Source organism: Papio anubis, chromosome 5 (genome assembly GCF_008728515.1).
Source record: "Papio anubis isolate 15944 chromosome 5, Panubis1.0, whole genome shotgun sequence".
NCBI classification, from domain to species: domain Eukaryota; kingdom Metazoa; phylum Chordata; class Mammalia; order Primates; family Cercopithecidae; genus Papio; species Papio anubis.
Genome location: NC_044980.1, coordinates 124580872 through 124596141, shown reverse-complemented (window position 1 = coordinate 124596141; position 15270 = coordinate 124580872). Strand labels below are relative to the sequence as shown.

Here is a 15270-nt window from a genome sequence, read left to right as displayed (position 1 = left end):
TCCTTAATAAATTACCTAATTTGGGGTATTTTTTTCATAGCAGTATGAGAACGGACTAATAGAGCTATCTGAGCAAAAAGAACAAAACTGGAAGAATGATATTACTTCAAGTTATACTACAGAGCTATGAAAACAACATGGTGCTGGCATAAAAAGAGACACACAGACTAATGGAACCGAATAGGGAACCCAGAGAGAAATCCATACAGCTAAAGCGAGCTCATTTTCCATAATGGTAGCAAGGACATACATTGGGGAAAGACAGTCTTTTCAGTAAATTATACTGGGAAAACTGAATATTCACATGCAGAAGAATGAAAGTTGATCCTTACCTGTTACCTTATAGAAAAATTAAAGTGGATTAAATACCTTAAGACCTCCAACTATGACACTACTACAAGGAAACATTGAAGAAACACTCTAGGACATTGGGCAAATATTTATTGAATAATACCCCATTAGCACAGGCAACCAAAGCAAAAATAGACAAATAGGATCACATCATGTTAAAATGCTTCTACACAGCAAAGGAAACAATCAACAATGTGAAGAGACAACCCACAGAATGGGAGAAAATATTTGCAAACTACCCATCTGGCAAGGGGTTAATAACCAGGAGCTCAAACAATTCTGTAGGGAAAAGGGGCTCAAATATCTCTGTAGGAAAAAAATCTAATAATCTGATTCAAAAATGGGGAAAAGATTTGAAAAGACATTTCTCAAAAGGAGACATACAAATTACAAAAAGGCATATGAAAAAGTGTTCAACATCACTGATCATCAGAGAAATGCAAATCAAAAGTACAGTAAGATATTATGTCACCCCAGTTAAAATGGCTTTTATCCCAAACTCAGGCAATAACAGTTGCTAGTGAGAATGTGGAGAAAGGGAACCCTTATAAACTGTTGGTGGGAATGTCAATTAGTACAACCTCTATGGAGAACTGTTTGGAGGTTCCTCAAAAAAACTAAAAATAGGCTAGGCACGGTGACTCATGCCTGTAATCCCAGTATTTTGGGAGGTCGAGGTGGGCGGATCACGAGGTCAGGAGTTTGAGACCAGCCTGGCCAACATAGTGAAACCCGGTCTGTACTGAAACTACAAAAATTAGCCAGGCATGGTGGTGTGCATCTGTAATCCCAGCTACTTGGTAGGCTAAGGCAGGAGAATTGCTTGAACCTGGTAGGTAGAGGTTGCAGTGAACCAAGATCACGCCACTGCACTCCAGCCTGGGCAACAGAGTGAAACTCTGTCTCGGGGAAACAAACAGACAAACTAAAAATAGAGCTACCAATCCAGCAATCCCACTGCTGGGTATATATCCAAAAGAAAGGAAACCAGTATATCGGAGAGATATCTGCACTCCCATGTTTGTTGCAGCACTGTTCACGATAGCCAAGATTTGAAAGCAACCTAAGTGTCCATCAACAGATGAATGGATAAACAAAATGTGATACTTACACACAATGGAGTACTATTCAGCCATGAAAAGGAATGAGATCCTGTCATTTGCAACAACATGGATGGAACTGGGGGTCATTATGTTAAGGGAAATAAGCCATGCACAGAAAGACAAACATCACTTGTTCTCACTTATTTGTGGGATCTAAAAATCAAAACAATTGAACTCATGGAGATAGAGAATAGAAGGATGGTTACCAGACACTGGGAAGGATAGCTGAGTGCTGGGGGTGGGGATTAGTGGGGGTAGGTGGGGATGGTTAATGGGTACAAAACAATAGAAAGAATGAATAAGACCTGGTATTTGCTGGCCCTATAGGAAACTGCCTTAGGTACACAGGAAATGCAGTTATGAATTATATTCTGAGTTCTTGCACAAAGTGGAAATGGTAAAATTATAAAAGTCTGGTATTTAAAATTGTACATTTAAAAATAATGAATTGGATTGTTTATAATGCAAAGGATAAATGCTTGAGGGGATGGATACCTGATTTTCCATAGATGTGATTATTATGCATTGCATGTCTGTACCAAAACATATAATGTACTGCATAAATATATATACCTACTATATACTTACAAAACTTAAAAAATATTTTTTTAAATTTACATAAGAAGTTTCTGGTCGGGCACGGTGGCTCACTCCTGTAATCCCAACATTTTGGGAGGCCGAGACGGGCAGATCGCCTGAGGTCAGAAGTTAGAGACCAGCCTGGCCAACATGGTGAAACGCCGTCTCTACTAAAAACAAAAAAATTAGCCAGATGTAGTGGCGCATGACTGTAGTTTCAGCTACTTGGGAGTCTGAGGTACGAAAATCACTTAACTTGGGAGGCAGAGGTTGCTTTAAGCCAAGATCACGCCACTGCACTCCAGCCCGGGCAAAAGAAAGAGACCCTGTCTCAAAAAAAAAGAAAAAAAAAAATTACATAAGTTTCTATATAGACTTTATTTAAAATAACAGAAGCCCTGGATAAATACATCTCTGCTTCTGAATTCTAAAAAACAAGATATGTCACTTCTGAAAGATAAGGCATTTCTTTCCTTTCTTTCCCCCCTCCCACTCCCTCTCCTGCTCCCCCTCACCATCTTCCTCTCCCTCCCCCTCCCCCTCTGCCTCTGCTTCAGCCTCTGCCTCTGCCTCAAGGGATCCTCCTGCATTGGTCTCCCAAAGTATTGGAATTACAGGCATGAGCCACCGTGCCCAGCCAGTATTTTTTTATTCCAGAGACTATCTGCCTGATGGGAAATTGTCAGAATTACCTGAGGTACAAAATTAAGGAATTTAGTGTTTAACTCAGTTAAATTTAAATTTGTGTTTTAACTCAATAAATCATGCAAACTTTCTCTCCCACTTCAGCATGCTTGAATCTCAACTCTACCATTACTTGCTCCCTATCCTTAAGTAAGTCAATCTCTCCGAAACTGTTTTCTCATTTATAAAATGGAGATAATATAATCTGCCTTGCTTGGTTTTGTGAATATTAAATGAACATATTTTTAAAACCAATTACTGTTAGGAGTGGAGTAAGCATTTAATAAATGCTTGCTATTATTAATATCTAAGAAATACAGATATTAAGACTAGTTGCATTTGAAATAAAGCAACATACAAATGTAATATTTGGAGGAATTATGTAATATCTGCTTTTTTTCTTTTCCAGTTTCCTGCAAATGCATCAGAAATATGTTGTATTATTAGAGCATCACCAGGAGGAACTAGACAAGTGAAAAATAAAGGTGTTATTGTAAAGAAGAAGAAATATTCTCTTCCTAAGGATATCCCTCAAGGTACTGTAGTATGAATGCAGAGCATACTTTTTGAATGATAGAAAACTTTTTTTTCATTAAAAATGCCTTATGTACACAGGAAATTCAGATATAAATTGTATTCTAAGAGTTCTTGCACAAAGTGGAAATGGTAAAATTATAAAAGCCTGGTCAGGGGTGGACTCAGTGGCTCATGCCTATAATCCCAGCACTTTGGATAGCTGAGGTAGGAGGATCAGTTGAGCCTAGGAGTTCAAGGTTATGGTGAGCTATCATCAGGTCACTGTACTACAGCCTGAGTGACAGAGGGAGACACTGTCTGTCTCTTCATTAAAAAAAAAAAAAAAAGTCTGGTCAGATTTCAGAACCAGAACCAGAGTAAAATAATTTTTTTAAAGACAGATACTTTATCTTTTGAAAAATTAGCATATGACACTGATGTAAAATCTATTTATCCAGGATACTTCCTCTTATAGTTATGTGAAATTTAGTATTGTTTTGGTTTCAATTTTAGTAGCATTCTTTTTAGAGATGTGGAGATGTTTTTGCATTCACCTCATATTGGTTGAGTACTTCCTCTGTGAAAGGCACTGTGCTAAGAACCTTATATTTCATGTATTTATCAATTTGACTTTATAATAGATAAGATGTGTACTGTTATTCCCATTTTATGTATTAAGGCTCTGAGATTTAAGGTAGTATGGAATTTGTCCAAGATCATACTTCTTCCAAGTGGTAGAGAGGAATTCAGTCTTTTAAGCTTTCTAAACTCCAAATGCAGTGTTTTTTTTGTTTTGTTTTGTTTTTTCTTGTTTTTTTTTTTTTTAAGTTTAGAAGGCTTAACATCTCCCCTCACTATGCTTAAGCTAGAACGTCTAATTACTCAGTGGCACTTTGGAATTTTTATGAATAAACAGCCAATGAAGCAATTGAAATTTAGTTAGATATGTACAGCTTCAATTCAACCAAGATGTCCATTCTTAATTCTTGTACTTATTTCCTCCACAGTACCTGCCCTGAGCATTCTCTAAGTCTACAGAGATCTCTCTTTTTTACAAGTTCCTTGAATACTCAATTCAGTGCTACTCATTTGATACTTAATAATTGTATTTGTCAGGGTTCTCCAGAAAAACAGAACCTAACGGAGATAGAGATATATGAGAGGGGATTTTTTTTTTTTTTTTTTTTTTGACAGAGTCCTGCTGTGTCACCCAGGCTGGAGTGCAGTGGCGCGATCTCAGCTCACTGCAAGCTCCACCTCCCGGGTTCACACCATTCTCCAGACTTAGCCTCCCGAGTAGCTGGGACTACAGGCACCCACCACTATGCCCGGCTAATTTTTTTTTTTTTTTTTTTGTATTTTCAGTAGATATGCGGTTTTACTGTGTTAGCCAGGATGGTCTCGATCTCGTGACCTCATGATCCACCTGTCTCGGCCTCCCAAAGTGCTGGGATTACAGGTGTGAACCACCATGCCGAGCCAGTGAGAGGGATTTTTAACGAAAATTGGCTAATGTGGTTATGACGTGCCATGTGCCAGCTAGAGAACCAGAGAAGCCAGTGGCATCACTAAGTCCAAGTCCAAGGGACTTAGAACTTGGGGAGTTGCAATACAACTCCCAGAATCCATAGGCCAGGGAACCTGGAGTTCTAAGGTTCAAGGGCAAGAGAAAATGGATGTCCTCGCTCCAGAAGAGAGAGTAAATCTGCCTTTCCTCTCCCTTTTCTATTCTGGTCCTCAACCAGTTGAATGGTGCCTGACCACTTTGGGTGAGGGCAGATCTTCTTTATTCAGTTCACTGATTCAAATGCCAGTCTCTTCTGGAAACATCCTCACAGAAACAGATCTACTCAGAAATAATGCCTTACCAGCTTTCTGAGTATCCCTTATTCCAGCCAAACTGATATCTAAAATTGACCATCACAATAATATATCGCTACCCGACCTAATTTATGGTGCTGACTTTTCATATTTCATATTCCTTAGGTTATGAAGTTTTCAAGGAGAAAGCACATAATTGACTTCTTTCTATCTCTATCTCTGATAACATCAGCATAGTGGTAGGGAATAGCAAGATCCTGTATTTGTCAGGATCCTACCAAAGAAAAAGAGCCAATTATATATACATATATATATATGGAAAATATTAAAGAGAGGTTGAAAGTTATAGAGGATATAATAAGGCCTAATGTATGCTAATTACCATTCCAGAGAGAATAAAACAAGGAATTGACTTATACAATTATGGAGCTGTATAAGTATAGCTGGGCAAGTTTGAAAACTGTATGGCAGGCTGGAAACTCTTGGGCAGGAGCCGATGATGCAGTCTACAGATAGATTTCTTCTTGTTCAGATAAACTTCAGTTTTGCTCTTAAGGCCTTTCAACTGATTGAATGAGGCCCACCTATATTATCAGGGATAATCTCCTTAAAGGTTATATAAAGTCTACTATAGATATTAACCACTTCTACAGAATACCTTCGCAGCAACACTTAGATTAGTATTTAATTGAATAATTGTGTAATACACCCTAGACAAGTTGTCATATACAACTAACCATCACCGCGCATTCCTTATCAACTACGCATCCATTTGCATCTCCTTAAACCATATTTAGTCTCTAAATAAAGATAATAATAAAGTCATACTTTTGCCTAACACGCTACAACTGTCCTGCATAAAACTGAAAATGTGCTAACCCTTTCCCCATTAGAGGATACAAAGTTTCAGGCAATGTTCACCCTTCTTCTTGCTATCCTGCAACTTAAAAACTGTGATATAAAGTTAACTGTTATTAATACATTGCACATTATATGATAAAGAAATAAGAGAGAGAAGAAAACAAAGATACTTGTCTAACTAATCAGGTGATTGTAACAGGTATTTATAACCACCTTCTTCCATTACCCATGCCATATTCCTTCTGCCTTCAGCAAGCACTTCAGATGCTCATGGTTCTTTACCTAGTGGGTGACACAAACTTTATTTCTGATGGGTCTGGGCCATTGGTAGTCCTGCCTGGATTGGGTTGTTGTAGTTTTCCATTAACCTTAATCATAGGGTATGATAAAATTAACAGATACCCTAAGAGATCCCCTGTATTCCAGACATATTCTTCCTTACCACATTATGGAGTAGTAGTTCAGATTCCCCTTGGTAGTCCAGATCAGTCGCTCCAGTCAACACCATAAGTCCCTTCTTAGCCTGTTGACTCCACAGTGACTGGGGGCAGTCTTAACTTCCAGTTTAATGGAATTAGTCTCCTGGTGGAGGAATTTCTCCCTTTGGAACTAAGACCTCTAAGCCAGTGGAGCATAAAATTATGAGAACAGGAAGAATAAATTTTCCTAGTGGATCACCAGGGTTAATAATGCATGGTGCCACTTTTGTTTCTACCACTTGATTCCTGACTATGGAGGGCAAAAAGTACCATTTATTGGATGCTGATTCAGAGCATATATATATAGCCCTCTGGAGATCTCTGCCCTACCTGCAAGTTGTTGCCACCTAGCTGGTGCTATAACTGAATCGTCAAAGGGCCATCCCATCATCCTATTAGGCCAGCTGCTTTAGCATGATAGGGAACATAGGCCAGTGAATTCCAGGAGCAGTGACTCATACTGCAATTATTTTGCTGTGACGTGAGTTCCTTGATCAGAAGCAATGTTGTATGGAATATCGTGACAATGGGTAAAGCATTCCGTGAAACTGTGGATGGCAATTTTGGCAGAATTTTGTATGGGGAAGGCAAATCTGTATCGAATGTCTGTTCTAGTAAGAACAAAATGCTACCCCTTCCATGATAGAAGTAGTTCAATGTACTCAACTACAAAGCTGACTGAGCACCCAGAGAAATAGTGCCATACTTGGAGTCAGTGGTGTTGTCTGCTGCTGACTGGTTGGGCACTCAGCAGTGGCATCCAGGTTGGCCTTGCATAGTGGAAATCCATGTTGCTGAGCCTATGTATGACCTCCATTCTTGCCACCATGGCCACTTTGTTCCTGAGCCATAAGCAAAGAGGATACCAGTTAGCCTCTTTCCCCAGCCCTGTTCTGACAGAGGTGGCTGGAATAGAGACTGACTGGTTTCCACAGACTTGATTATCCTATATTCTCTTCATTATTAAAATCCTCCTCTGCTAAGACCACCTTTGGTGAGAATTTTATGGGATACATCCTTCTTTTCTTTCCTTCTTCTTTTCTTTTTTTTTTTTCCCATTGAGAGAGGTCTGTCCTGGCCGGGTGTGATAGCTCATGCCTGTAATCCCACCACTTTCGGAGGTTGAGGCAAGTGGATCGTTTGAGCCCAAGAGTTTGAGACCAGCCTGGGCAATATTGTGAAACCATCTCTTCAAAAAAATACAAAAATTAGCCAGGTGTGGTGGTGCACTCCTGTAGTTCCAGCTACTTGGGAGGCTGAGATGGGAGGATCACCTGAGCCCGAGGAGGTGGAGGCTGCAGTAAGCTGTAATTGTGCCACTGCACTTCAGCCTGAGCAATAGAGTGAGATCCTGTCTCAAAAAAAAAAAAAAAAAAAAAAAAAAAAAAGGTCCGTCCAATGCCTCCTCTCAAATTTTTCAGTCCACTTATGATGGATTACTGAGTCTCAACTTCATTGGATTAAAAGATGCAAAGTATTGTTCCTGGGTGTGTCTGTGAGGGTATTGCCAAAGGAGATTAACATTTGAGTCAGTGGACTAGGAGAGGCAGACTCACCCTCAGTTTGGTGGGCACCATCTATTTACTCAGCTGCTAGTATGCCTGAATAAAAAGCAGGCAGAAGAATGTGAAAAGATTAGACTGGCTTAGCCTCCCAGCCTACATCTTTCTCTCATGCTGGATGCTTCCTGCCCTCTAACATCGAACTCCAAGTTCTTCAGCTTTGGGACTTGGACTGGCTTCCTTGCTCCTCAGCTTGCTGATGGCCTATTGTGGGACTCCGTGATCATGTGAGTTAATACTCCTTAATAAACTCCCATATATATATATATATATATATCTCCTATTAGTTCTGTCCTTCAGAGAACCCTGACTAATACAATGTTCTTTCCAAGTCCCTGACCATACAGCCAAATCATTGGCTACCACTCTAGAATATAGTTAAACATCAGCCAGGTGTGGTGGCTCAAGCCTGTAATCCCAGCACTTTGGGAGACCGAGATGGGCGGATCACGAGGTCAGGAGATCAGGACCATCCTGGCTAACACGGTGAAACCCCGTCTCTACTAAAACTACAAAAAAATTAGCCAGGCATGGTGGCGGGTGCCTGTAGTCCTAGCCACTCAGGAGGCTGAGGCGGGAGAATGGCGTGAACCTGGGAGACGGAGCTTGCAGTGAGCTGAGATCGGGCCACTGCACTCCAGCCTGGGTGACAGAGCAAGACTCCATCAGAAAGAAAGAAAGAGAGAGAGAGAGAGAGAGAGAGAGAAAGAAAGAATATAGTTAAACATCTGGTTATTTCTCCTTTCAACAAAGCACACAACCAGGTGCACTCCTCTTAATTCTGCCACTGGGAAGACTTATCTTCACCAATTTCCTTTAGGAATGTCCCAGAAAGAAGTTGTAGGTGCTCTAACTGTCCACTTTAAGGCAGTGCCTGCATATCATAGAGAACCATTTGTAAATCAAACATGAGTTTTCTCTTCCTCAGTCAATTGATTGTAGAGAACTCCTCATGTCATCTTCAGAGCAGGCAGTGAGAAAAAAGGTAATGCAGCAAGGGTAGGGGCCATGGACATTTGGGTCACTTCCTCATGTTACTTACTTATGACTTCAGGGCTTGCTCAAGCTCAATCTTACATAAACCACTTCCATTTGATAATGGTGTGCAGCCATTAACACCAACTGTATGACTTGGTAGGTCAGATAGCACATAGTTCATGATGGGCAGCGTGGGTCACATGGTAACTTGATGGCCTGTGGTTAAGTGCTTAGTTGCTACTAAAGTTTGGCTTAACTGTTTCTCAAAAGAGTAGTTTTCCAATGAGGATGGAAGGACTTCACTCCAAAATCCTAAAGGTTCACCCTGTGATGCACCTGCAGAGACCTGCCAAAGGCTCCGAACAGCGTCTCTATCTGCCACTAACACTTCAAGCACCGTTGGATCTGCTGGATCATTTGGCACAATTGTCAGAGCAGCTCCACAGCAACCTCGACCTGTTGCGATCATTCTTTTGTTCTGGGCCTCCCTTCAAATCTAGCAGCTTTTTAGGTCATTTAGTGAGTGGGCTGAAGTGGCACACCTAAATGAGAAAATATGTTAACTCCAAAATCCAAAAAAGCTGACTAGGCATTGTGTCTCCCTTTTGGTTATAGGAGGTGCCAGATGCAATACCTCATTCTTCACCTTAATAGGGATGTCCCTTATACTACTTGACCTCTGGAAATTACAAAGGTGGAAAGCCTTTGGAGACCCACCAATTTCAGTTGTAGGAATATACCCAACTGTAATGTATATATGTGTCACCAAAAAATATTTACTAGAATATTAATAGCATCAGTGTTCATGATAGCCTCAAGCTGGATACTATCCAAATGCCCATTAAGCAAAATGGATAAACTATGGTATATTCATTCATTAGAGTGCTATATAGCAGTGAAAATCAACAATATAAAGTTATGTTTAAAAAAAAAATGCAACTGTTACATATTACATGTTATATACACAATTACACACATAATGATGCATTTAACAAAGGGTGCCAGACCCAGTAGAGTATATTTAATATTATTCACATACAGTATAAAACCTGGCAAAACTAAATTATAATGGAAATCATGATAGTGGATGCCCTTGTTGGAGTGGGGGCATTACTTGGAAGAGATTACAAGGGGGAATTCTAGGGTGCCGGTAATGTTGTGTTTCATTATCTCAGTGCTGTTTATACAGGTATGTTGTGTTTGTGAAAACCTATCAAGCTGTACATATGTGTACATTTCTGTGTATTTGTTATACTTTAAGAAGAAGTTGGCTGGGCTGGGCGTGGTGGCTCATGCCTATAATCCTAGCATTTTGGGAGGCCGAGGTGGGTGGATCACGAGGAGGTCAGGAGATCGAGACCATCCTGGCTAACACGGTGAAACTCCCTCTCTACTAAAACTACAAAAAATTAGCCAGACGTGGTGGCGGGCACCTGTAGTCCCAGCCTCGGGAGGCCGAGGCAGGAGAATGGCATGAACCTGGGAGGCAGAGCTTGCAGTGAGCCAAGATCGCACCACTGCACTCTAGCCTGGGCAACAGAGTGAGACTCTGTCTCAAAAAAAAGAAGTTGGCCAGGCGTGGTGGCTCGTGCCTGTAATCCCAGCACACTGGGAGACTGAGGTGGGTGGATCACCTGAGGTCAGGAGTTCGAGAACAGCCTAGCCAACATGGTGAAACCCTGTCTGTACTAAAAATACAAAAATTAGCTGGGCGTAGTGGCAGGTGCTGGGAGGCAGAGGTTGCAGTGAGCTGAGATCGCACCACTGCATACCAGCCTGGGCAACAGAGTGAGACTCCGTCTCAAAAATAAAAAAAAGAAAAAAAAAAGTTTACAAATAACACTAAAAACACTTTTAATTTGATCTTTTTGGCTTGTCATATTAGTTTCTGACATTAGATATTGTCAAAATTCTGGACTTAAGTATGCAACAAATCAGAACTAAAGTGTGTCTGGGGGGTTCTTTTGAGTGTTCAGACTGAAGTTTTTCAGTTTAATTTACAGAGATAACTGCCCTTACTTCCCCTCCCCATTAATGTTGAAGTAATGAACTAATGGTGCCATCTCCTGGCCTCTTTCTAGGCTCTCATCATAACAGCTGCCTCCTGTTTCCCTTTCAACCTCTGGCCACTTGTCTCTTTCCTTTAGTAAAAATAGCAAAGCGCCAAGCTAACTAGTGATCATGTTATTTTAAACATGCAGCAGCCTATTTTTAGTCCTGGCATTTAAAGTTTTAGCTATTTTGGCAGTAATCTAATCAGGACTACAGGGTGAAATTCACTTTGAATTTCAGTCTAGGACTGTGATCAGTATACTTTTTGTTCATTAATAACTGGCACTATGCTGATTAAAGAAAAAACAATGTTGAAAGTGAACCAAAGAGATGTGATAGAGGAGGTGGTGTGGGTAAGTCATTGGAATAGTGACAGCCAGATAAAGGAGGCTGTAGAAAACATCTAGTCTAAGGTTTCTCAAAGCGTGGTCCTTCTGACCACCTCCACCAGAATAACTATAGACCTGGTAAACTATAGTCTCTAGAGATGGCACAGGAACCTGCGTTTTGAAAGTGATTCCAGTAAGCACAAACATTTGAGAACCATTTCATTAGTTTATTTTACTCATTTTACATATAACAAAAATGACGTGGCCAGGTTAAGTGACTTGCCCAAGTTCATAGAGCTTATCACTTGTAGAATCAGAACTAGAACAAGACACTGTAGGAACCTGAGAGGACACTTTTAACTTTGAGGTGTTAGAGAAGTCTAATAATACCTTTTGGTTAATCAGACAAAACCTGTAGCTATCCTTATAGTAAATTTTAAATAATTTTTATTTTATTTTGAGCTCCAGAAGAGACGATAAATTATGTGTTATGAATTCATTTCTCAGGCTAGTACTGTAGAATCACAGCCTTTAACTGGATGCATATGTTATCTTTAGTGAGAAGTTTGATTTTCTAGATAATAATAGCAGGCAGAAGATTCACACAGATGTATGACAAATGAAGTGGAAACATATTAATTCGAGTATCTGAAAGATGGTAGTAGAAATCACTTAAGAATAGGACATCCCTAAGTTCAAATTCTAACTATTACATAAGCAAATTCCTCAAACTTTCTGAATTTTAGCCTCCTATCTTGGTAAAATAGTAGTTATTACCTCAAAGAATTGTTACCTCCTATCTTGGTAAAATAGTAGTTCTTACCTCAAAGAATTGTTGTGAGGACTAAGATAATCTTTGCAAAGAGTGTGACATATAATAGTCACTCATTATGCAATAATTATTTGTTTCTATAGGTTAGGTTAATTTCTCAAGTTTAGCCTTCTTCATCTCCCTTTTGAAAACTGTTCTTTGGTTGTATTTTTTTTGTTTGTTTGTTTTTGTTTTTTGTTTGTTTTTTGAGACGGAGTCTCGTTCTGTTGCCAGGCTGGAGTGCAGTGGCATCTCACTGCAACCTCCGACTCCCTGGTTCAAGCGATTCTCCTGCCTCAGCCTCCCGAGTAGCTGGGATTACAGGCACGTACCATCATGTCCAGCTAATTTTTGTATTTGTAGTAGAGACAGGGTTTCACCGTGTTGGCCAGGAATGTCTTGATCTCCTGACCTCATGATCTACCTGCCTCGGCCTCCCAAAGTGCTGGGATTACAGGCATGAGCCACTGTACCCAGCCTGTTCTTTGGTTTTTATCAAATTGCAGAAAGCCTAAAATATGCTGACTGGCTAGTGTCATTGTTGGCAAATTTGGTTATGCCACCTCATGTAAAGAACATGTCAGGTAAGTGTGTATAGTCTTTGACACAGAACCATTGTTCTAGTGAAAATACAGAGATGAAGTATGCCAGCCAGTGCCTTGGGGATAAAGAAATCAAACTAGTTCGACATCCTGGAGGCCTTTTAAGTCTCTTGTTTTAGTGTCATATGGTTATAGAATGAAAAGATGAAGTTCTCCAGTTGTTTTGTTCACTCATTCGCAAACATTTGTTGAGTCTGGATGCCATATGCTAGAAATAGTTGCTGGTGATACTGATATAAAGACATAGTTGTCTTTATAAAGTTTATAGTCTCATAGAGGAAGTCAGATATGTAAAACAAGCCCAATGGAGGCATATATGTGTTTTTGTTTGTTTGTTTGTTTGAGACAGAGTCTTGCTCTCTCACCCATGCTGGAGTGCAGTGGTGTGATCGCAGCTCACTGCAGCCTCGACCCTCCAGGCTCCAGTGATTCTGCCAAGTAGCTGGGACTATAGGCAGTTGCTACCATGCCTTCCTAATTTTTATGTATTTTGTAGAGACCAGGTTTCACCATGATGCCCAGGCTGATCTCGTACTCCTGGGCTCAAGCAATTTGCTCACCTTGGCCTCCCAGAGTGCTGGGATTCCAAGCATGAGCCACCACACCTGGCCTAAATTTACTTTTTATTTGCTCATTCTCACAGGAAGTATAGGGGTGATTTGAGAAGAAATAACCCTAAAAACAAAAAGGCCAAGTGGGAGTTTTGCAAAAGTTCCAGTGAGCAAAGTTGAAAAAATAAGTATCTGAGCTAGTGCATCTCAAAATGTGGTGCTCAGACCACCAGAGGAACTTATAAATAATGCAGATTCCCAGGTCATCACCTCAGGCATCTGATTTAGGATTTCTGTAGGATTTAGGAGAACCAGTCTAAACTAGAAATTTTTTATTGGTATAATTGACAAGACTTAGTGACTAACATAGGTAGTGGTGCAGGGTAATAAGAAAGAATAGTAGTTAGAGATGACTGGGGTCTGTAGTATTGTGAAGTGTCTGAAATGATGCACTGTAGGTGATGGCAAGGGAAAATATAGGTCATGGGCTTGGATGTATATTTGAAGACTGAGAAGTTGAAGGGTAGGTGAGACAAGATAGTTGGGTGGGCTGATTACCCACTTGGGAAGTTACTCAGAAGTTCATGTGGAGAGGATGACTGTGAACCATTTCCAAAGTCTTCAATGAGTGAGCAGTGTCTGAGGTCAGTAAACAGGGAGTAGTAAAGAGTAGTATAGTGTAGCCAGCACTTCCCAAACTTTAATGTACTTGTGAATTGCTTGAGGATCTCATTCAAATGGAGACTTTGATTCAGTACATTTAGAATGGGACTGCTGATTCTACATTTCTCACAACCTTTTAGGTGATGCTGACGTAACTGGTCCATGGACCCCACTTTGAATAGCAAAGATACAGGTGTCTGGTTCTCAACTTAGCTGCACATCATACCTTCCTGGTTGTCTGATATTTGGGTTCCTGATCTAATTGGTATGGAAGATGGCCTAGATATCAGGATTTTAAAATCCTAGGTAGTTTTAGATGCAACAGAATTTCAGAGCCATTGATATAGGCTGATTTGGCCAGAGATGAGGTATATCATAGTATGAAAGTGGCAATGTTAACTAGGTAAAGCTGGTTCCACTCTGTATCTCTTGGCACAAGATGTGGGGGCAAAGGCACCAGAAGCAGTCCTGTCTTCGGGACGGAACCTGGGTTCAACTGAAATAAAGGGTAGGAAAATGCAAAGGAAGGGTGGGCAAGAGAATATGAGAGGCTTCTTCCTGGGTGGTGGCTGAGGGCGGGGATGAAAAGAACAACTGGATCAAGTGCTCCAGGTTACAAAGCTGGGGTTAAAGGCCCTGTGATGGCCACTGACAGCAATTTTTGCTGGGCCTTCAACCAGAATGTTGTTGAGCAGATCTCCTTGCTTCTCCAAAGAGAACATGTCCTCAGCATGCCCTAGAAGGAATGAGGGATGTGCCAAATTTTCCCTTTTTTTTTTTTTTTTTTTTTTAGTGGCCTCTGGATTTGTTTCCTAAGTTTTGATGGGCTGAAACTAGAGTGACCTGGGCATCAAGTGCTCTCTCCCCTGCAGACTGGTTATTAATAAGTATTGGACACCTGCTTGTGTACAAAGTAATCTATTGTTATATTTTTTTCTCCAGATATCATAATAAAAATGGCATGAAAAAACAGCTGTGGCTGAATTTTCACTACTTTGAAGACAGAAATGTGAAGTCAAAGTCTATAAAGCAGAATGTCTGCCTGAAATTATATGAAATTAAAAATTAAAAATTCTCCAGTTATTTGTGATATATCTCTGTGTTGAAATTCTACTGAGGTTCTTGTCATTTACTTTTAATCAGTTAAGAAAAAATAATTCTTCCATATGCTTCTTAAATATATGTATTTATATTACAAGATAAAGAACCAAATAATTGGTATTAGAAGACTGTACACTAAAATGGATGGTTTTAGCTATTCATAAAGAGCCTTCATCCCTGAGAGGTCTGAGAAGGAAAAAAAAAAAAAAAAAAAGACAATGCCAGGG

The 15270-nt window shown here is 40.2% G+C and overlaps 1 protein-coding gene across 3 annotated transcripts in view; it reads left to right on the top strand.

Moving 5' to 3' along the window:
• Positions 1-15270, top strand: part of MEIKIN (meiotic kinetochore factor) — a 136504-nt gene extending 121234 nt beyond the window's left edge. For 2 of the 3 annotated variants that reach the window (XM_003900088.5, XM_017959850.3), the window contains 2 exons: positions 3127-3253; positions 14885-15270. In XM_003900088.5, the coding sequence (XP_003900137.2) occupies positions 3127-3253; positions 14885-14907 (150 nt within the window). In that variant the 3' untranslated portion in view covers positions 14908-15270. Of the gene's footprint in view, positions 1-3126; positions 3254-14735; positions 14854-14884 lie in introns of those variants that run through there. The other variant, XM_031666783.1, reaches the window with a different exon arrangement.